The sequence below is a fragment of the Carcharodon carcharias genome, chromosome 12 (genome assembly GCF_017639515.1).
Source record: "Carcharodon carcharias isolate sCarCar2 chromosome 12, sCarCar2.pri, whole genome shotgun sequence".
Lineage (NCBI taxonomy): Eukaryota > Metazoa > Chordata > Chondrichthyes > Lamniformes > Lamnidae > Carcharodon > Carcharodon carcharias.
In genome coordinates this window covers 5,644,406-5,666,356 of record NC_054478.1, presented here as the reverse complement: position 1 = coordinate 5,666,356, position 21,951 = coordinate 5,644,406, and the positions used below count along the sequence as shown (strand labels likewise).

The 21,951-nt window shown below is 48.4% G+C and overlaps 1 protein-coding gene across 1 annotated transcript in view; it reads right to left on the bottom strand.

Moving 5' to 3' along the window:
- Window positions 1-74: 74 nt before the first annotated feature.
- LOC121285059 (insulin-like growth factor-binding protein 2) overlaps window positions 75-21,951 on the bottom strand; it is a 35,623-nt gene continuing 13,746 nt past the window's right edge. The window contains exons 2-4 of the mRNA XM_041201183.1: window positions 6,974-7,179; window positions 3,785-3,925; window positions 75-239 (exon numbers count right to left, since the gene is read on the bottom strand). Coding sequence (XP_041057117.1) covers window positions 75-239; window positions 3,785-3,925; window positions 6,974-7,179 — 512 coding nt within the window. The remainder of the gene's footprint in view (window positions 240-3,784; window positions 3,926-6,973; window positions 7,180-21,951) is intronic.

Sequence of the window (21,951 nt, the reverse complement as noted above, 5' to 3'; positions counted from 1 at the left end):
CTTCCCCTTCCCCATTCTTATCTTGCCACCTTGCTCCTCTGCCCTTACCCCTCCCATCCCACCTCCCAAAATAATTAGGCTGTGGCTGGGGATAGTGGATCATTATTCTGCTCTGGGACAGCACAGCAGCGATGACATTCAGGGTCCCCCCGCACTTTGGGAGATCCTGGGATGGGTTTGCCCGTGTGGGGGTTCACACACCAGCATTCACCGCGTTGCCCATTCAGGGAGGTCTTACACTGTAAAAAACACAAAACAGGGAAAGAGGTCAGTCTTCAGGGAGACAGAACAAAGCAACAAGCAAAGGCTATCTCTGCCACACCACACACACCATGCTGCTATCTCCTCCTGGAGCTGAACTACTCTCCATCAATTCCTCCAATTAGCACGTCCCTCTACACTGTCCCCATCAAACACTCCCAGGACAGGGACAGCACGGGGTTAGATACAGAGTAAATCTCCCTCTACACTGTCCCCATCAAACACTCCCAGGACAGGTACAGCACGGGGTTAGATACAGAGTAAATCTCCCTCTACACTGTCCACATCAAACACTCCCAGGACAGGTACAGCACGGGGTTAGATACAGAGTAAATCTCCCTCTACACTGTCCCCATCAAACACTCCCAGGACAGGTACAGCACGGGGTTAGATACAGAGTAAAGCTCCCTCTACACTGTCCCCATCAAACACTCCCAGGACAGGTACAGCACGGGGTTAGATACAGAGTAAATCTCCCTCTACACTGTCCCCATCAAACACTCCCAGGACAGGTACAGCACGGGGTTAGATACAGAGTAAATCTCCCTCTACACTGTCCCCATCAAACACTCCCAGGACAGGTACAGCACGGGGTTAGATACAGAGTAAATCTCCCTCTACACTGTCCCCATCAAACACTCCCAGGACAGGTACAGCACGGGGTTAGATACAGAGTAAATGTCCCTCTACACTGTCCCCATCAAACACTCCCAGGACAGGTACAGCACGGGGTTAGATACAGAGTAAAGCTCCCTCTACACCGTCCCCATCAAACACTCCCAGGACAGGTACAGCACAGGGTTAGATACAGAGTAAATCTCCCTCTACACTGTCCCCATCAAACACTCCCAGGACAGGTACAGCACGGGGTTAGATACAGAGTAAATCTCCCTCTACACTGTCCCCATCAAACACTCCCAGGACAGGTACAGCATGGGGTTAGATACAGAGTAAATCTCCCTCTACACTGTCCCCATCAAACACTCCCAGGACAGGTACAGCACGGGGTTAGATACAGAGTAAATCTCCCTCTACACTGTCCCCATCAAACACTCCCAGGACAGGTACAGCACGGGGTTAGATACAGAGTAAATCTCCCTCTACACTGTCCCCATCAAACACTCCCAGGACAGGTACAGCACGGGGTTAGATACAGAGTAAAGTTCCCTCTACACTGTCCCCGTTAAACACTCCCAGGACAGTAACACCACGGGGTTAGATACAGAGTAAAGCTTCCTCTACACTGTCCCCATCAAACACTCCCAGGACAGGACAGCACGGGGTTAGATACAGAGTAAAGCTCTCTCTACACTGTCCCCATCAAACACTCCCAGGACAGGTACAGCACAGGGTTAGATACAGAGTAAATCTCCCTCTACACTGTCCCCATCAAACATTCCCAGGACAGGTACAGCACGGGGTTAGATACAGAGTAAAGCTCCCTCTACACTGTCCCCATCAAACACTCCCAGGACAGGTACAGCACGGGGTTAGATACAGAGTAAAGCTCTCTCTACACTGTCCCCATCAAACACTCCCAGGACAGGTACAGCACGGGGTTAGATACAGAGTAAAGCTCCCTCTACACTGTCCCCATCAAACACTCCCAGGACAGGTACAGCACGGGGTTAGATACAGAGTAAATTTCCCTCTACACTGTCCCCATCAAACACTCCCAGGACAGGTACAGCACGGGGTTAGTTACAGAGTAAAACTCCTTCTACACTGTCCCAATCAAACACTCCCAGGACAGGTACAGCACGGCGTTAGAAACAGAGTAAAGCTATCTCTACACTGTCCCCATGAAACACTCCCAAGGACAGGTACAGCACGGGGTTAGATACAGAGTAAAGCTCGCTCTGCACTGTCCCCATCAAACACTCCCAGGACAGGTACAGCACGGGGTTAGATACAGAGTAAATCTCCCTCTACACTGTCCCCATCAAACACTCCCAGGACAGGTACAGCACGGGGTTAGATACAGAGTAAAGTTCCCTCTACACTGTCCCCATTAAACACTCCCAGGACAGGTACAGCACGGGGTTAGATACAGAGTAAAGTTCCCTCTACACTGTCCCCATTAAACACTCCCAGGACAGGTACAGCACGGGGTTAGATACAGAGTAAAGTTCCCTCTACACTGTCCCCATTAAACACTCCCAGGACAGTAACACCACGGGGTTAGATACAGAGTAAAGCTTCCTCTACACTGTCCCCATCAAACACTCCCAGGACAGGTACAGCACGGGGTTAGATACAGAGTAAATCTCCCTCTACACTGTCCCCATCAAACACTCCCAGGACAGGTACAGCACGGGGTAAGATACAGAGTAAATCTCCCTCTACACTGTCCCCATCAAACACTCCCAGGACAGGTACAGCACGGGGTTAGATACAGAGTAAAGTTCCCTCTACACTGTCCCCATCAAACACTCCCAGGACAGGTACAGCACGGGGTTAGATACAGACTAAAGCTCCCTCTACACTGTCCCCATTAAACACTCCCAGGACAGGAACAGCACGGGGTTAGATACAGAGTAAATCTCCCTCTACACTGTCCCCATCAAACACTCCCAGGACAGGTACAGCACGGGGTTAGATACAGAGTAAAGTTCCCTCTACACTGTCCCCATTAAACACTCCCAGGACAGGTACAGCACGGGGTTAGATACAGAGTAAAGTTCCCTCTACACTGTCCCCATTAAACACTCCCAGGACAGGTACAGCACGGGGTTAGATACAGAGTAAAGTTCCCTCTACACTGTCCCCGTTAAACACTCCCAGGACAGTAACACCACGGGGTTAGATACAGAGTAAAGCTTCCTCTACACTGTCCCCATCAAACACTCCCAGGACAGGACAGCACGGGGTTAGATACAGAGTAAATCTCCCTCTACACTGTCCCCGTCAAACACTCCCAGGACAGGTACAGCACGGGGTTAGATACAGAGTAAAGCTCCCTCTACACTGTGCCCATCAAACACTCCCAGGACAGGTACAGCACGGGGTTAGATACAGAGTAAATCTCCCTCCACACTGTCCCCATCAAACACTCCCAGGACAGGTACAGCACGGGGTTAGATACAGAGTAAATCTCCCTCTACACTGTCCACATCAAACACTCCCAGGACAGGTACAGCACGGGGTTAGATACAGAGTAAATCTCCCTCCACACTGTCCCCATCAAACACTCCCAGGACAGGTACAGCACGGGGTTAGATACAGAGTAAATCTCCCTCTACACTGTCCCGATCAAACACTCCCAGGACAGGTACAGCACGGGGTTAGATACAGAGTAAATCTCCCTCTACACTGTCCACATCAAACACTCCCAGGACAGGTACAGCACGGGGTTAGGTACAGAGTAAAGCGCCCTCTACACTGTCCCCATCAAACACTCCCAGGACAGGTACAGCACGGGGTTAGATACAGAGTAAATCTCCCTCTACACTGTCCCGATCAAACACTCCCAGGACAGGTACAGCACGGGGTTAGGTACAGAGATAATCTCAGGTGTATCTACCTGTTTGAGGTTGTAAAGGCCCCGCCAGTCACAGTTGGGGATGTGCAGTGAGTATAAATGTTCCAGAGGACCTCGCTCGTCTGGTAGCCGCAATGATGAAATTCTCTCCAAGACCTGGTCTAGCTCCATTTGGCAAGTTGTCTGTCCACAGAGGGAGGATGTCATGGTTCAGAGTGAAGACAAGGCATGGGACAAGATCAGAAACAGTTTCAAATGACAGAGCTGCCACACAAAGTCCAACAACTTTCATCAACTAAAAGCAGAAAATATGGAAGGAGCCAGCAAGCCGGCGGTATCTGTGGAGGGAGATGTAGGCTTAATGTTCTAGATGGAAATGGCTCTTTTTCAGAACACAGAATGTGCAAATTCATGTTTGGTCAGAAATGTTAACTGTGTTTCTCTCTCCAGACGCTGTCAGACCCGCTGGGTTTTCCCCAGCATTTTCTGTTTTTATTTCAGATTTCCAGCATCTGCAGGATTCTGATTTATCTTTGATAAAACCTGCGTTAGGCGGGATCATTCTATCCAATTCTGCACATTAAATTTTCAGAAGAGGCCTTGGAGAGGGTGCGGAGGGGATTTACTAGAATTGGAACAGGGATGAGGGACTTCAGTTACTATGGAGAGGCTGGAGAAGCTGGGATTGTTCTCCTTAGAGAAGAGAAGGTTAGGGGGAGATTTAACAGAGGTGTTCAAAATCATGAGAGATTTCAATAGAAACTGTTTCCAGTGGCAGGGGGACACAGAGTGAAGATTAAAGAACAGAGTAGACATGAGAAATGTTTTTTTCCACAGTGAGTTGTTGTGATCTGGAAGACGCTGCCTGAAAGGGCGGTGGAAGCAGATTCAACAATAACTTCCGAAAGGGAATTGGATAAAGAGTTGAAGGGGAAAATTTTTCATGGCTGAGGGGAAAGTGTGGAATGGGACTGATTGGATGGCTCTCTCAAAGACCTAGTATGGATATGGTGGGCTGAATGGCCTCACTACGTGCTGTAAGCTTCTGTGATTCTAAGAATCCAGCTGCATGTAGGAGAACCCCAGTATTTAATTCGTTTTCTGAAATAGCACCAATAAAGATTGCAATTTTATATATAATAATAATAATTCCCCTTATTCTGCGTCAGGACAGTAATGCATAGCAACTCAAAAGATTAATCAGAGCTGACCAGGTTTTAGGGAGCAAGATTCAGACCAGCACAGAGATAGGCATCTGAGTGAATGAAAAATAAATGGAGAGAAATACAGTGAGTGTGCGAGGGTGACACAGAGCTAGAGAGAGAGAGAGAGAGCAGCAGAGAAAGAACGATACAGAGAAATAGCAAGAGATAGAGAGAGAGAGATAGAACGAGACAGAGAAATAGAAAGACAGAGAGACAGCTAGACAGAAAAAGAGAGGCACCAATAGAGAGAGAGAGAGACAGACAGATACAGACAGAGAGACAGAGAGAGAGAGAGACAGACAGATACAGACAGAGAGACAGAGAGAGAGAGAGACAGAGAGAGAGGCAGGTACAGACAGAGAGACAGAGAGAGAGACAGATACAGAGAGAGAGAGAGAGAGAGAGACAGAGAGAGAGACAGATACAGACAGAGAGAGAGAGAGAGAGAGAGACAGAGAGAGAGACAGATACAGACAGAGAGAGAGAGAGAGAGAGACAGAGAGAGAGACAGATACAGACAGAGAGAGAGAGACACAGAGAGAGAGACAGATACAGACAGAGAGACAGAGAGAGAGACAGATACAGACAGAGAGCGAGAGAGAGAGAGACAGAGAGAGAGACAGATACAGACAGAGAGCGAGAGAGAGAGAGACAGATACAGACAGAGAGAGAGAGACAGAGAGACAGACAGATACAGACACAGAGAGAGAGAGACAGGCAGATACAGACAGAGAGACAGAGAGAGAGAGACAGATACAGACAGAGAGACAAAGAGAGAGAGACAGAGAGACAGAGAGAGAGACAGATACAGACAGAGAGACAGAGAGAGAGAGAGAGAGAGACAGATACAGACAGAGAGACAGAGAGAGAGACAGAGAGAGAGAGAGACAGAGAGACAGACAGATACAGACAGAGACAGAGAGAGAGACAGATACAGACAGAGAGACAGAGAGAGACAGACAGATACAGACAGAGAGACAGAGAGACAGACAGATACAGACAGAGAGACAGAGAGAGACAGACAGATACAGACAGAGAGAGAGAGAGACAGACAGATACAGACAGAGAGACAGAGAGAGACAGAGAGAGAGAGAGACAGAGAGACAGACAGATACAGACAGAGAGACAGAGATACAGATACAGACAGAGAGACAGAGAGACAGAGAGAGAGAGAGACAGAGAGAGAGACAGATACAGACAGAGAGACAGAGAGAGAGAGAGACAGAGAGAGAGACAGATACAGACAGAGAGACAGAGGGAGAGACAGAGAGAGAGACAGATACAGAGAGAGAGACAGAGAGAGAGAGACAGAGAGACAGAGAGATACAGACAGAGAGACAGAGAGAGAGACAGATACAGACAGAGACAGAGAGAGAGACAGAGAGAGAGACAGAGAGATACAGACAGAGAGACAGAGAGAGAGACAGACACAGACAGAGAGACAGAGAGAGAGACAGACACAGACAGAGAGCCAGAGACAGAGAGACAGATACAGACAGAGAGAGAGAGAGACAGACAGATACAGACAGAGAGAGAGAGACAGATACAGACAGAGAGACAGAGAGAGAGAGAGACAGATACAGACAGAGAGAGAGAGAGACAGACAGATACAGACAGAGAGACAGACAGAGAGACAGAGAGAGACAGACAGGGCCAAAGACAGGGGGGCAGAGAAATCCCGGGATGTCCAAGTCAAGGATTAAAATAACAGCAGTGGGAGGGACGACTGGAGACAGAGGAGGGAGAGAAGAGAGGGGTGGAGCCAAGCAGTGTGACAGACTCCAAACACACGTGGTAAAGATAACAGGTGAATAACAATGTAGGAGTGTTGGAGTAGCAGCATCTGCACTGCCCAAGGCAGTGACTGCAGACTGGGGTTGCTGATGGAGTGTGAGCTCCCTCTGGTGGTTAGACTCACTCAGCTACTGGAAAAAAGGGCAAGTGGAATAAACAAACTGCAGCCAAGTGTCTGCCTGGAAGGAGAGTTAAAGCTCGTGACGAAACCTCTGTGTGTTCAATGGTTTACCAGCTGGGGCCATGGTCTCCTCGGTTCCTCGTTCCCTTTGCTGCCTCGATCCATTGATCGCCACTGTGCATTGTTACGCTCGCGAATCACTGCTGTCGTCTTCGAGCCCACTCTGATCGGCTTCCGACCCACGACACTGACGTTCGGGTAGTTTAAATGATTGTCAGTGAGCTCAGTGTTCACTCGCTCATCGTGGTTCTCTCCACCTTCCAGTTGCAGATAGAAAGAAAAAAAGACATTTAGTGGGGTGACGCGTGAGAGAAGACTAGACTCTCGGACACACTGAAACTAACTTGCATTTCTATAGCACCTTTCACCACCTCAGACTATTCCAAAGTGTGTTAGAGCTAATGGAGTGTTTTTTGAAGTGTAGCCATCGTTGTAATGTAGGGGAGATATCATCCTTTGCAGCTGTGACCAGGAGCTCTGAACAATGTGTTGCCAGCCCAGTGCCAGAGTTAAGGACATCTCCTCATGGCTGGAGACACATGTGGAGTGGGAAAGGGAGGGTCCAGTTGTTCTGGACATGTGGGAACCATGGATCTAGGTAGAGCCAGGAATGGTATTCTGCTGAGGGAGTTCGAGGGGTTAATGTCGAAACTAAAACACCAAAACTCAATAGTAACAATCACCAAACTGTTCACCGAGCCATAGAATCAGATCGAGCAGATCAGACAATTAAACATGTGGCTCAGAGGGTGGTGCAGGAGGAAGGGGTTTCGATTCATGTGGTGTTGTCACAAGCACTCAGGAATGAGGGAGCTGCTCTACTGGAATGGGCTTCACTTGAACTGGAATAAAACAGAAAGTGCCAGAAAAACTCAGCAGGTCTGACAGCCTCTGCGGAGCGAGAAACACAGTTAACGTTTCGAGTCTGCTCTGAAGAAGAGTTATACAAACTCGAAACGTTAACTCTGTTTTTCTCTCTCCACAGTTGCTGAGTTCTTCCAGCATTTTCTGTTTTATTTCAGATTTCCAGCATCTGCAGTATTTTGCTTTTATTGACATAAACTGGGTCCTGGTGAATTGTATAACTATAACAGGGCTTGAAACCAAAAAGGGGAAGGGGTTAGGTAAGGAAGATTTAGAAATCCAAAGAGAAAAGTCAAGGCAGTGGTGTCACAATTTGGGTAAGGACAAATATTTTTAAGACAGAGGTAGAAAGATTCTTAACAAAAACAGAATTACCTGGAAAAACTCAGCAGGTCTGGCAGCATTGGTGGAGAAGAAAAGAGTTGACGTTTCGAGTCCTCATGACCCTTCAACAGAATCAAAGGTTATCGGGGGAAGATAGAAATGTGGAATTTGAAACACAAACAGATCAGCCAAGATCTTATTGAATGGTGGAGCAGGATCGAGGGGCTGAATGGCCTCCTCCTGTTCCTAATGCTTATGTTCATAAATAGAGTGGGGCAGAAAGGGACAGAGTGTTTAACAGTAACCGTCCAAATAAGACCCAGTGAATAAGGTGCATGAAAATAATGGTAGTAAAAATTAATAACAGTTGTTTATCTGAATGCATAGTGAACTAGTGACACAAATAGAGATAAATGGTTTCAATCTAATTGCCATTACAAGGACTTGGTTGTGAGGTGGCTTTGGTTAGGAAATACATATTCCAGGGTACATGGCATTTCAGAAAGACAGATGGAAGGCAGAGGAGGAGGAGTGGCCCTGAAAGTAAAGGATGTCATAAGGACATGAGAAAGAAAGGATCTGGTCTCAGAAGATCATGAAGTAGAATCAGCATAGGTGGGATTTGGAATAGCGAGAGTCGGTAAACACTGGTGACAGGGGTTCATAGGCCCCCAAACAGTAGTTATACTGTTGGTCAGAGCACGAGACAAGAAATTATTGAAGCCTGTAACAAAGGCAATGTAGGGGGGCTTTAATCTCATATAGACTGGGACAATTAAATTGACAAGAGTGGTCGAAAGGATGAGTTTGTGGAATGTTTTTTGTGACAGTTTCCTGGAACAATACATTTTGGAATCAACCAGGGTTGAAGTTATCTTAGATCTAGTTCTGTGTAATGAAGCAGAGTTATCTAGTAATGTTGTAGTAGAGGATTCACTGAGAAATAGTGATCATAGTACCACTGAATTCCATACTCCAGTTCCAAACAAAAACCTTAAACTTAAACAAAGCCATTTACATGGGTATGAGGGAAGAACTGGCTAAGGCTGATGGGGTAAATAGACTAAAAGCTATGGCAGTAAATAGATTGGGAGAAACATTTAAAGAGACAATTAAAAACACTCAACAGAAATATATTCTGCTGAAGAACAAAAGTTCAGTGAGCAAGATCCACCTGTGGCTCGCTCAGGAGTTTAAAGACAGTATTACATTGAAAGAAGAGGTGCACAATGTTGCACATAGTTAGTCTGAGGATTGAGAGTGTTTTAGAAACCAGCAAAGGGTCACCAAAAATAGAGGAAAATAGAATTTGAGGGTAAACTAGACAGGAACATTAAAAACAGATACAAGCATATAAGAAGGAAGAGAGTAGCTAAAGTAAATGTTGGTCCCTGAGAGATAGAGACAGGAGAAATATGGGGAATGAGGAAATGGCAGGGGCATTGAACAAATATTTTGTGTCTGTCTTCACAGTTGAAGACACAATTTCCATACCAGAGATAGACAGTAACATAGGGGCTAAAAAGAGTGAGGAGCTTAACATAATTAATATCAGCAGAGAAAAAGTACTGGAGAAACTTAAGAGAATAGATGCCTTACAGCCTAGGGTTCTAAGAGAGCTAGCTGCTGATATAGTGATGTGCTTACTGTGCTTTTCTAAAATTAACAATATTCTAGAACAGTTCCTGCGGGTTGGAAGTTGGCAAATGTAACATCGTTTTTCAAGAAAGGAGGGAGATAGAAAACAGGGTATTGCAGGCCAGTTACCCTGACATCAGTCATTGGGAAAGTGCTGGAATCTATACTTAAGGAAGTCTTAACAATACAGTTAGAAAATCATATTATGAATAGAACAAGTCAACATGGTTTTACCAAACTGAAATTGTATTTGAAAACTTTTTCAGAGTTTTTTGAGGATGCAGCGAGTAGGAGGAAGTCTGGTGGTGCAGGGGCCATGGCCCCAGCTCTGCACCAGAAACTCCGGGTTCGTGTCCTACTTCAGGACTTAATGACCACAGAAGGTGCCTTCATAACAGAGCCAAACAGGTTGATTATCAGCCTGTAAATCCTTTCAATACACCTGGTGGCAAGTGGTAAGAGAAGGAGCTTCCCACAGTAATTTGCATAATCATGGACCAATCCAATGGTCAACAATATCCTCTTAGCATTTGGAGGAGAACTATATGGTGGATAAGACGGAACCAGTAGATATAGTATACCTAGATTTCCAAAAGGCATTTGATAAGGTGTTACACAAAAGGTTCTTTTATACATAGATGGGATGTGGGGCTTCACTGGCTGGGCCAACATTTATTGTCCATCCCTAGTTGCCCTTGAGAAGGTGGTGGTGAGCTGCCTTCTTGAGCCGCTGCAGTCCATGTGGTGTAGGTACACCCACAGTGCTGTTAGGGAGGGAGTTCCAGGATTTTGACCCAGCGACAGTGAAGGAACGGCCGATATATTTCCAAGTCAGGATGGTGAGTGACTTGGAGGGGAACTCCCAGGTGGTGGTGTTTCCATCTGCTGCCCTCGTCCTAGATGGTAGTGGCCATGCGTTTGGAAGGAGAAGAAGCCTTGGTGAATTCCTGCAGTGCATCTTGTAGATGGTACATACACTGCTGCTACTGTGTGTTGGTGGTGGAGGGAGTGAATGTTTGTGGATGTGGTGCCAACCAAGCGGGGCTGCTTTGTCCTGGATGGTGTCGAGCTTCTTGAGTGTTGTGGGAGCTGCACTCATCCAGGCAAGTGGGGAGTATTCCATCACACTCCTGACCTGTGCCTTGTAGATGGTGGAAAGGCTTTGGGGAGTCAGGAGGTGAGGTACTCAGCACACGATTCCCAGCCTCTGACCTTCTCTTGACCTGCACGATTCCTAGCCTCTTGTATCCACAGTATTTATATGGCTAGTCCAGTTCAGTTTCTGGTTAATGGTAACCCCCAGGATGTTGATAGTGGGAGATTCAGTGATGGTAATGCCATTGATCATCAAGGGGGCGATGGTTAGATTCTCTCTTGTTGGAGATGGTCATTGCCTGACACTTGTGTGGTGTGAATGTTACTTGCCACTTGTCAGTCCAAGCCTGGATATTGTCCAGGTCTTGCTGCATTTGGACATGGACTGCTTCAGTATCTGAGGAGTCGTGAATGGTGCTGAACATTGTGTAATCATCAGCGAACATCCCCACTTCTGACCTTATGATGGAAGGAAGGTCATTGCTGAAGCAGCTGAAGATGGTTGGGCCGAGGACACTACCCTGAGGAACTCGTGCCTCTATTCATGATTTCTCTCATGTCCGACGTTACATCAACAATTTGCAGTTCCCTGGCCCCAACCGCTTCCTCTTCACCATGGACGTCCAATCCCTCTACACCTCCATCCCCCACCAGGATGGTCTGAGGGCCCTTAGCTTCTTCCTCGAACAGAGGCCCGAACAATCCCCATCCACCACTACTCTCCTCCATCTGGCTGAACTTGTTCTCACGCTGAACAATTTCTCCTTCAACTCCTCGCACTTCCTCCAAATAAAAGGTGTGGCTATGGGTACCCGCATGGGCCCCAGCTATGCCTGTCTCTTTATGGGGTATGTGGAACATTCCTTGTTCCAGTCCTACTCCGGCCCCCTTCCACAACTCTTTCTCCGGTACATCGATGATTACTTTGGTGCTGCTTCATGCTCTCGTCGGGACTTGGAAAAATTTATTAATTTTGCTTCCAATCTCCACCCCTCCATCATTTTCACGTGGTCCATCTCTGACACTTCCCTTCCCTTCCTTGACCTCTTCTGTCTCAATCTCTGGTGATAGACTGTCCACCAATATCCATTACAAACCTACTGACTCCCACAGCTATCGCGACTACAGCTCCTCACACCCCGCTTCCTGTAAGGACTCCATCCCATTCTCCCAGTTCCTTCGCCTCTGTCGCATCTATTCCGATGATGCTACCTTCAAAAACAGTTCCTCTGACATGTCCTCCTTCTTCCTTAACCGAGGTTTTCCACCCACGGTGGTTGACAGGGCCCTCAACCGTGTCTGGCCCATCTCCCGCACATCTGCCCTCACGCCTTCTCCTCCCTCCCAGAAACATGATAGGGTCCCCCTTGTCCTCACTTATCACCCCACAAGCCTCCACATTCAAAGGATAATCCTCCGCCATTTCCGCCAACTCCAGCATGATGCCACCACCAAACACATCTTCCCTTCACCCCCCCCATCGGCATTCCGTAGGGATAGCTCCCTCCGGGACACCGTGGTCCACTCCTCTATCACCCCCTACTCCTCAACCCCCACCTATGGCACCACCCCATGCCCACGCAAAAGATGTAATGCCTGCCCCTTTACTTCCTCTCTCCTCACCGTCCAAGGACCCAAACACTCCTTTCAACTGAAGCAGCATTTCACTTGCACTTCCCTCAACTTAGTCTACTGCATTCGTTGCTCCCAATGTGGTCTCCTTTACATTGGAGAGACCAAACATAAACTGGGCAACCGCTTTGCAGAACACCTTCGATCTGTCCACAAGAATGACCCAAACCTCCCTGTCGCTTGCCATTTCAACACTCCACCCTGCTCTCTTGCCCACATGTCTGTCCTTGGCTTGCTGCATTGTTCCAATGAAGCTCAACGCAAACTGGAGGAACAGCACCTCATCTTCCGACTAGGGACTTTACAGCCTTCCGGACTGAATATTGTGTTCAACAACTTCAGATCATGACCTCTCTCCTCCATCCTCACCACCTTTTTAAATCCAATTTTTATTTTTTATCGATTTTATTTTATTCTTTTATTTATTTGTTCATTTTTTAAATCCTTCTTCTGCCACCCCCACCCCCCATCCACAGGGTCAATCTGTCACTTGTGTTTATGTTGTGCTTTCAGAGAGCACTGACCCTTCTTCTACTATTAACACATTCTACTATCCTACTGTTATACCACAATCAGTACCTTCTTTAGTCTTTAGCTTTAGCATTACCTCCCTTTGTCTTGTGTCCATGACATCTTGGTCAATCTCTCCTGAGCTCCCACCTATCCCTGACCTTCTATTTTGCTCCACCTGCTCCTCCCCTTCTTATACAGGATAAAATCCATCACATTTCTACCCCTCCTTAGCTCTGAAGAAGAATCATATGGGCTTGAAACATTAACTCTGTTTCTCCCTCCACCGATGCTGCCAGACCTGCTGAGTTTTACCAGCATTTTCTGCTGTTATTTCAGATTTCCAGCATCCGCAATATTTTGCTTTTATCTAGAGAATAATGAGTCAAAGTTTGCTGATGATACCAAACTAGGTGGGAAGGTAAACTGCAGGGAGATCACAGAGAGGCTGCAAAGTGTCTTGACAGGTTCAGTGGACGGGCTACAAGATAGCAGATGGACAAGTGGAGAAATGTGGGAGTTTACTCGCGTTAGTCATGAGAATAGAGAGCAGAATATTTTTTAAAAGGTGAGAAGCTGGTCAGTGTTGATGTTCAAAGAGAATTGAGCATATTCATAAAGGGAACAGAGAAAGTTAGCATGCAGGTCCAGCAAGTCTTTACAAGGGCAAATTGGCCGTATCACAAGGGGATTGGAATACAGGAATAAAGAAGCCTCACTACAGTTGTACAGGGTTTTGGTGAAACCACATCTGGAGTACGGTGTGCAGTTTGTCCTCATGTTTAAGAAAGGATATACTTACACTGGGGGTGGTACAACGAAGATTCACTAGATTGGTCCCTGGGATGAGGGGGTGTGTCCTATGATGAGTGGTTGAGGAAATTGGGTTTATATTCTCTGGGGTTTAGAATAATGAGAGTAACCTCATTAAAACGTATGAGATTTGGAAAGGGTCTGATCGGGTAGACACTGAGATTGTTTCCACTGGTCAGTGAATGAAGAACACGGGGATTCAGTCTCAGGATAAGGAGACGATCATTTGGGACTGAGATGGGGAGAAATTACTTCACTCAAAGGGTTGTGAACCTTTAGCGTTCTCTACCCCATACTGGAAGCAGGCAGAAAATTGGAGTTCAGATTCTAAGGTTTAAACAAATACAACAGCGAAATTGTGCACAACAAGATCCCACAAACAACAATGAAATTAGTGAGGTTACTTGAGGGTAAAAAAATTGTCCAAACAACTGAACAGCAATTCCCCACGCTTCACTCAGTTGTGTCATGACTATTACATTTCCAGCTGAGGAGGAAGACAGGGCCTCAATTCAAAACCTCACCTGGTAGGCAGCCCCTTGACAGTGCAGCATTCCCTCTGTACTGACCCTCTGACAGTGCAGCACTCCCTCAGTACTGACCCTCTGACAGTGCAGCACTCCCTCAGTACTGACCCCCTGACAGTGCAGCACTCCCTCAGTACTGACCCCCTGACAGTGCAGCACTCCCTCAGCACTGACCCTCTGACAGTGCAGCACTCCCTCAATACTGACCCTCTGACAGTGCAGCACTCCCTCAGTACTGACCCTCTGACAGTGCAGCACTCCCTCAGTACTGACCCTCTGACAGTGCAGCACTCCCTCAGTACTGACCCTCTGACAGTGCAGCACTCCCTCAGTACTGACCCCCTGACAGTGCAGCATTCCCTCAGTACTGACCCTCTGACAGTGCAGCACTCCCTCAGTAATGACCCTCTGACAGTGCAGCACTCCCTCAGTACTGACCCCCTGACAGTGCAGCACTCCCTCAGTACTGACCCCCTGACAGTGCAGCACTCCCTCAGTACTGACCCCTTGACAGTGCAGCACTCCCTCAGTACTGACCCCCTGACAGTGCAGCACTCCCTCAGTACTGACCCTCTGACAGTGCAGCACTCCCTCAGTACTGACCCCCTGACAGTGCAGCACTCCCTCAGTACTGACCCCCTGACAGTGCAGCACTCCCTCAGTACTGACCCCTTGACAGTGCAGCACTCCCTCAGTACTGACCCCCTGACAGTGCAGCACTCCCTCAGTACTGACCCTCTGACAGTGCAGCACTCCCTCAGTACTGACCCCCTGACAGTGCAGCACTCCCTCAGTACTGACCCCCTGACAGTGCAGCACTCCATCAGTACTGACCCTCTGACAGTGCAGCACTCCCTCAGTACTGACCCCCTGACAGTGCAGCACTCCCTCAGAACTGACCCTCTGACAGTGCAGCACTCCCTCAGCACTGACCCTCTGACAGTGCAGCACTCCCTCAGAACTGACCCTCTGACAGTGCAGCACTCCCTCAGAAGTGACCCTCTGACTGTGCGGCACTCCCTCAGTGCTGACCCTCTGACAGTGCAGCACTCCCTCAGCACTGACCCTCTGACAGTGCAGCACTCCCTCAGCACTGACCCTCTGACAATGCAGCACTCCCTCAGTACTGACCCTCTGACAGTGCAGCACTCCCTCAGTACTGACCCTCTGACAGTGCAACATTCCCTCAGTACTGACCCTCCAACAGTGCAGCACTCCCTCAATACTGACCCTCCGACAGTGCAGCACTCCCTCAGTACTGACCCTCCGACAGTGCAGCACTCCCTCAGTACTGACCCTCTGACAGTGCAGCACTCCCTCAGTACTGACCCTCCGACAGTGCAGCATTCACTTATTGTTGACACTTGCATCTACCCAGCTATATGGACAATTGCCCAGGTATGTCCTGTACACAAAAAGCAGGACAAATCCAACCCGGCCAATTACCGCCCCATCAGTCTACTCTCCATCATCAGTAAAGTAATGGAAGGGCTCATCAACAGTGCTATCAAGCGGCACTTGCTTAGCAAGAACCTGCTCACTGACACGCAGTTTGGGTTCTGCCAGGGCCACTCAGCTCCTGACCTCATTACAGCCTTGGTTCAAACATGGACAAAAGAGCTGAAGTCCTGAGGTGAGGTGAGAGTGACTGCCCTTGACACCAAGGCAGCATTTGACCGAGTGTGGCATCAAGGAGTCCCAGCAAAACTGGAGTCAATGGGAATCAGGGGGAAAACTCTCCGCTGGTGGGAGTCATACCCAGCACAAAGGAAGATGGCTGTGGTTGTTGGAGGTCAGTCATCTCAGCTCGAGGATATCACTGCAGGAGTTCCTCAGGGTAATGTCCTCGGCCCAACCATCTTCAGCTGCTTCATCAATGACCTTCCTTCCTTCATAAGGTCAGAAGTGGGGATGTTCGCTGATGATTACACAATGTTCAGCACCATTTGTGACTCCTCAGATACTGAGGCAGTCCATGTCCAAATGCAGCAAGACCTGGACAATATCCAGGCTTGGGCTGACAAGTGGCAAGTAACATTCACACTGCACAAGTGTCAGACAATGACCATCTCCAACAAGAGAGAATCTAACCATCACCCTTTGACATTCAATGGCATTACCATCACTGAATCCTCTACTATTAGCATCCTGGGGGTTACCATTGATCAGAAACAGAACTGGACTAGCCATATAAATATACCATCCAGGACAAGCAGCCCACTTGATTGGCACCATATCCACAAACATTCACTCCCTCCACCACCGACACACAGTAGCAGCAGTGTGTGTACCATCTACATGATGCACTGCAGGAACTCACCAAGGCTCCTTAGACAGCACCTTCCAAACCCATGACCATTACTATCTAGAAGGACAAGGGCAGCAGATAGATGGGAACACCACCAACTGGAAGTTCCTCTCCAAACCTCACAATCCTGACTTGGAAATATATTGCCATTCCTTCACTGTCGCTGGGTCAAAATCCTGGAACTCCCTCCCTAACAGCACTGTGGATGTACCTACACCACATGGACTGCAGCGGCTCAAGAAGGCAGCTCACCACCACCTTCTCAAGGGCAACTAGGGATGGGCAATAAATGCTGGCCCAGCCAGAGACATCCACATCCTGTGATGCATTCTTTCTCACAATGATGGTGAGATCATCCATGTAATTTCACCCTAAATCCCTCAACAACACCTAAAACAGTGAGAGACAGTGTGTGTGGAACTGTATCCCAGTGAGAGTAAGTGTTTGGAACTGGAGTCTAATGAGGGGGAACCGCTGACAGAAATAAAAACAAGGAATGTTTTTGAGTCATCAGTCATGCTAACAATTTCTGTAAAAAGTCTGAAACATGAACTTGAAAACGAAACAGTCGAGAACAGTTTGAACATTCACTCATTTTTCAAACAAGACATTAGTCTGAGGCCCTCTCTGCTCTCTTGGCAGATGGATAAGATTCTATGGCCGCATTTTGAACAAGAGCAGACACGCTATCCCCAATGTCCTGCCCTTATAATTATCCCCAATCAATGCCACAGGAATGGATTCGCTGATCCAACTCACAGCTGTGCCTGTGGGATCTTGCTCTGCACAATTGGCTGCCTAGATTACTACAACGAGCTCACTTCAAGAAGTATTTCACTCGGTGAAATGCACTTTGAGACATCATGTGATCATAACAGGCGCTACTTAAATGCACATTCGTTCTTTTGTGTTCCTGGTTCTCCTGGTCCTGAGTGGACACATTCAGCCATCAATAATGTTCAAATAATGTCCAACATACATTCCATGTATTGCTGGCTGCTGGGTGAGTGCTGTTGTTTTTTCAATCTTTTATGTCTGTCTTTTTCAAAAGAGAGGCAGGGAGCGTTCGGAAGGGAATTCCAGAGCTCGGGGCTCAGGCAGCTGAAGGCAGGGCCGCCGATGGTGGAGCGATGGGAATCGGGGTGAGCAGGAGGCTTGAATTGGAGAAGTGCAGTGATTGAAGGGTTGAGGGGCTCGGGGACATTGCAGAGATAGAGACAGCAGGAGGCTTTCATATTCTCAGGCAGGGTTACAGCCAGAGCCTGTTCTAGGCTGCCTGAAAATCTCACTTGCTCATGCCCCCCTCTGTCTACTCACTCTGTCTGTCTATCCCTTTGTCTCCCTTATTCTGTCAATGTGTATGTGCCATGGCATAAGTTATTTGAATGCTTTAAATAAGCCACAGGGGGAACCATTAACCAGGGGGACAGCCACAAGATTGAAGATTTGGTAAATAAAACATTGACATTGTCCCAGGTTGTCTCTGTCACCACCATCAGAGTTCGGAACACACTCAGTGAAGTGGCCACCTAAGCAGAGAGAGCACTGCCTCCAGCGAGAGTCTTCAAAGATCCTCCAAATGATGGTAGAAGCAATGATTTACACCATCACATACATCAACAAGATCAAACACATACTCTCCGATGTTTCTCCCTTGCCAATCCCTTTATGAGGCTAACCAAATACTGCACAGAGTTCCCATTGTCCTTCAATAAAGACACTCTAATCTACAAATGCACTGTGACTCTCCTCTTGTGACACAAAGGCTTGCATTTCTATAGCACCATTCACTACCTCAGGGCATCTCAAAGCACTTTACAGCCAATGATTAGCTTCTGAAGTGTGGTCACTGTTATTGTGCAGGAGGCACAAAAGCTAATTTGTCCACAGTAAGATACCATAACCAGTAATGTGATCATGCACACAATCAATTTTTGTGATGATGGTTGAGAGATAATGTGGGCAAGAGACTGGAAAGAACTCCCAGGGCTTTCTTCCAATAATTGTGGTCACATCACTTACAACCACCTGAAAGATCAGATAAGGCCACACTTTAAAATCTGATCCAAAAGAGTACAGCTATCTAAGTACTGACCCGCCGACAGTGCAGCACTCCCTCAGTACTGACCCTCCGACAGTGCAACAGTTCCTCAGTTTTTCTCTGGAGTGTCAGCCTGGATGTTGATGCTCAGTTTCTGGACTGGTTTCTGACTCAGAAATGAGAGTGCTCCCACGGGGCCAAGGCTGACACAGATGGGCAATAAATTCTGGCCTTGCTAACAATACCCACATCACAGGAATGAGTTGTTACTTTTAGTAAACAGACAGAAATATTCTCCGCTGCTCTCCACTCTCCATGCCTGTGTGTCCCTGCGCTGTCTCACTGCCTGCCATCCCATCTGTGAGCTGCTGTGTGCTTGGATACGAGACAGGACTGAGAGAAGGGACGCTCACTGCACGGCCGACACTTTAACAAGTGAGCCTTTAGGAAAGGAGTTTGCTTCGTTTCCAAGGGATGCGTAGCCTTTGGCATTCAGCAGAATGATTGTTCCACACCACCCTAAGCAACGTGTGTATGGGGAGTTAAAAACAACATAAATCACATCGACAAATTAATTTCTAGGAACAGGCTATTTCCAGGAATTTATCTTATTGCCAAATTGAAAGCAGGTCCCATTCTCCCAATTGTAAACACTGACGCGCTGCTCCTGCCCCTCCCTTCCCTGACTCAGTTACAGTCCTGGGGGAAACTGGGAATGGATGTCCTCTTCCTACTCATCACACATCACGGCTTTAACACTTACTCCAGCCCAGAATCCACACCAACCTCCCAGCACCATCTCACATCTCACACTACTGTTCACTGGCACTTAGCATGGTACAACACAGGACAAGGACATTCAGCTCATCACGCCTGTACCAGCTCTTGGACAGAGCTGTCCAGTTAGTCCTTCCCCTGCTGCTATTTGCCCACATCCCTGAGAATATTTCCCTTTTAAGTATTTATCAAATTAGCTTTTGTGAGTTCCGATTGAATCTGCTTCCACCGCCCTTTCAGGCAGCGCCTTCCAGATCACAACAACTGGCTGTGTGAAAGAATCCCTCATCTATCTCGATCCTCTCAAACCACCTGGAAGACCAGATGAGGTCACAGTTTAAAATCTGATCCAAAAGGGTGCAGCTCAAACAGTACTGACCCTCTGACACTGCAGCACTCCCTCCCTACTGACCCTCTGACACTGCAGCACTCCCTCAGTACTGACCCTCTGACACTGCAGCACTCCCTCAGTACTGACCCTCTGACAGTGCGGCACTCCCTCAGAACTGACCCTCTGACAGTGCAGCACTCCCTCAGTATTGACCCTCTGACAGTGCAGCACTCCCTCAGTATTGACCCTCTGACAGTGCAGCACTCCCTCAGTACTGACCCTCTGACAGTGCAGCACTCCCTCAGTATTGACCCTCTGACAGTGCAGCACTCCCTCAGTACTGACCCTCTGACAGTGCAGCACTCCCTCGGTACTGAACCACTGAGAGTGCAGCACTCCCTCAGTACTGACCCTCTAACAGAGCAGCACTCCCTCAGTACTGACCCTCTAACAGGGCAGCACTCCCTCAGTACTGACCCTCTAACAGAGCAGCACTCCGTCAGTACCGACCCTCTGACAGTGCAGCACTCCCTCAGTACTGACCCTCTGACAGTGCAGCACTCCCTCAGTACTGACCCTCTGACAGTGCAGCACTCCCTCAGTACTGACCCTCTGACAGTGCAGCACTCCCTCAGTACTGACCCTCCGACAGTGCAGCACTCCCTCAGTACTGACCCTCCGACAGTGCAGCACTTCCTCAGTACTGACCCTCTGACAGTGCAGCACTCCCTCAGTACTGACCCTCTGACAGTGCAGCACTCCCTCAGTACTGACCCTCTGACAGTGCAGCACTCCCTCAGTACTGACCCTCTGACAGTGCAGCACTCCCTCAGTACTGACCCTCCGACAGTGCAGCACTCCCTCAGTACTGACCCTCCGACAGTGCAGCACTCCTTCAGTACTGACCCTCCGACAGTGCAGCACTCCCTCAATACTGACCCTCTGACAGTGCAGCACTCCCTCAGTACTGACACTCTGACAGTGCAGCACTCCCTCAGTACTGACCCTCTGACAGTGCAGCACTCCCTCAGTACTGACCCTCTGACAGTGCAGCACTCCCTCAGTACTGACCCTCTGACAGGGCAGCACTCCCTCGGTACTGACCCTCTGAGAGTGCAGCACTCCCTCAGTACTGACCCTCTAACAGAGCAGCACTCCTTCAGTACTGACCCTCTAACAGGGCAGCACTCCCTCAGTACTGACCCTCTAACAGAGCAGCACTCCGTCAGTACCGACCCTCTGACAGTGCAGCACTCCCTTAGTACTGACCCTCTAACAGAGCAGCACTCCGTCAGTACTGACTCTCTGACAGTGCAGCACTCCCTCAGTACTGACCCTCTGACAGAGCAGCACTCCCTCAGTACTGACCCTCTGGCAGTGCGTGCTCTCTCTGTGCTGCCCCTCTGACAGCGCAGCACTCCCTCAGTACTGACCCTCTGACAGTGCAGCACTCCCTCAGTACTGACCCTCTGACAGTGCAGCACTCCCTCAGTACTGACCCTCTGACAGTGCAGCACTCCCTCAGTACTGACCCTCTGACAGTGCAGCACTCCCTCAGTACTGACCCTCTGACAGTGCAGCACTCCCTCAGTACTGTCTCCCATCACCCTTTCTGACAGCACATTTCAGGTCACAACTCACTGTGTAAAAGAATTCCTCGTCTCTCCCTGTGTTTCTTTTGCCAATTACATTAACATTGGGTCCCTCTAGTTACCGATCCTCCTGCCACTGGAAACTGTTTCTCCTTATTCACTCCATCAAAGCCCTTCCTGATTTTGAACACCTCGATTAAAGCTCACCCTACCTTCCCTACTCCAAGGTGGACAATCCCAGCTTCTCCATATCATTCTATTCCTGGTACCATATTGGTAAATCTCTTCTCCAACATTCAATCTCTGCTGAAAGTAGTATTGGCCTAACGGCGTAGCTCAGTCTTGTCCAGGCTGTGACTCAGTGAGTGAGTACTTGGCCAGTACGGTCCTGAGTTAAGGCAGCAGAAGTTGCTTTGCAGTTGATGTTGAACTCCCGAGGATCGAGGGCAATGGGGAACCTGTCAGTGGGGTTCATGCTCCTCAACACTCTCTAGCACAAGGTTGGAGGACACTGGCAAGGCCACATTTATTGACCTATCCCTAGTTTCCCTGGTAACCAAGTAACTTGCTAGGTCAT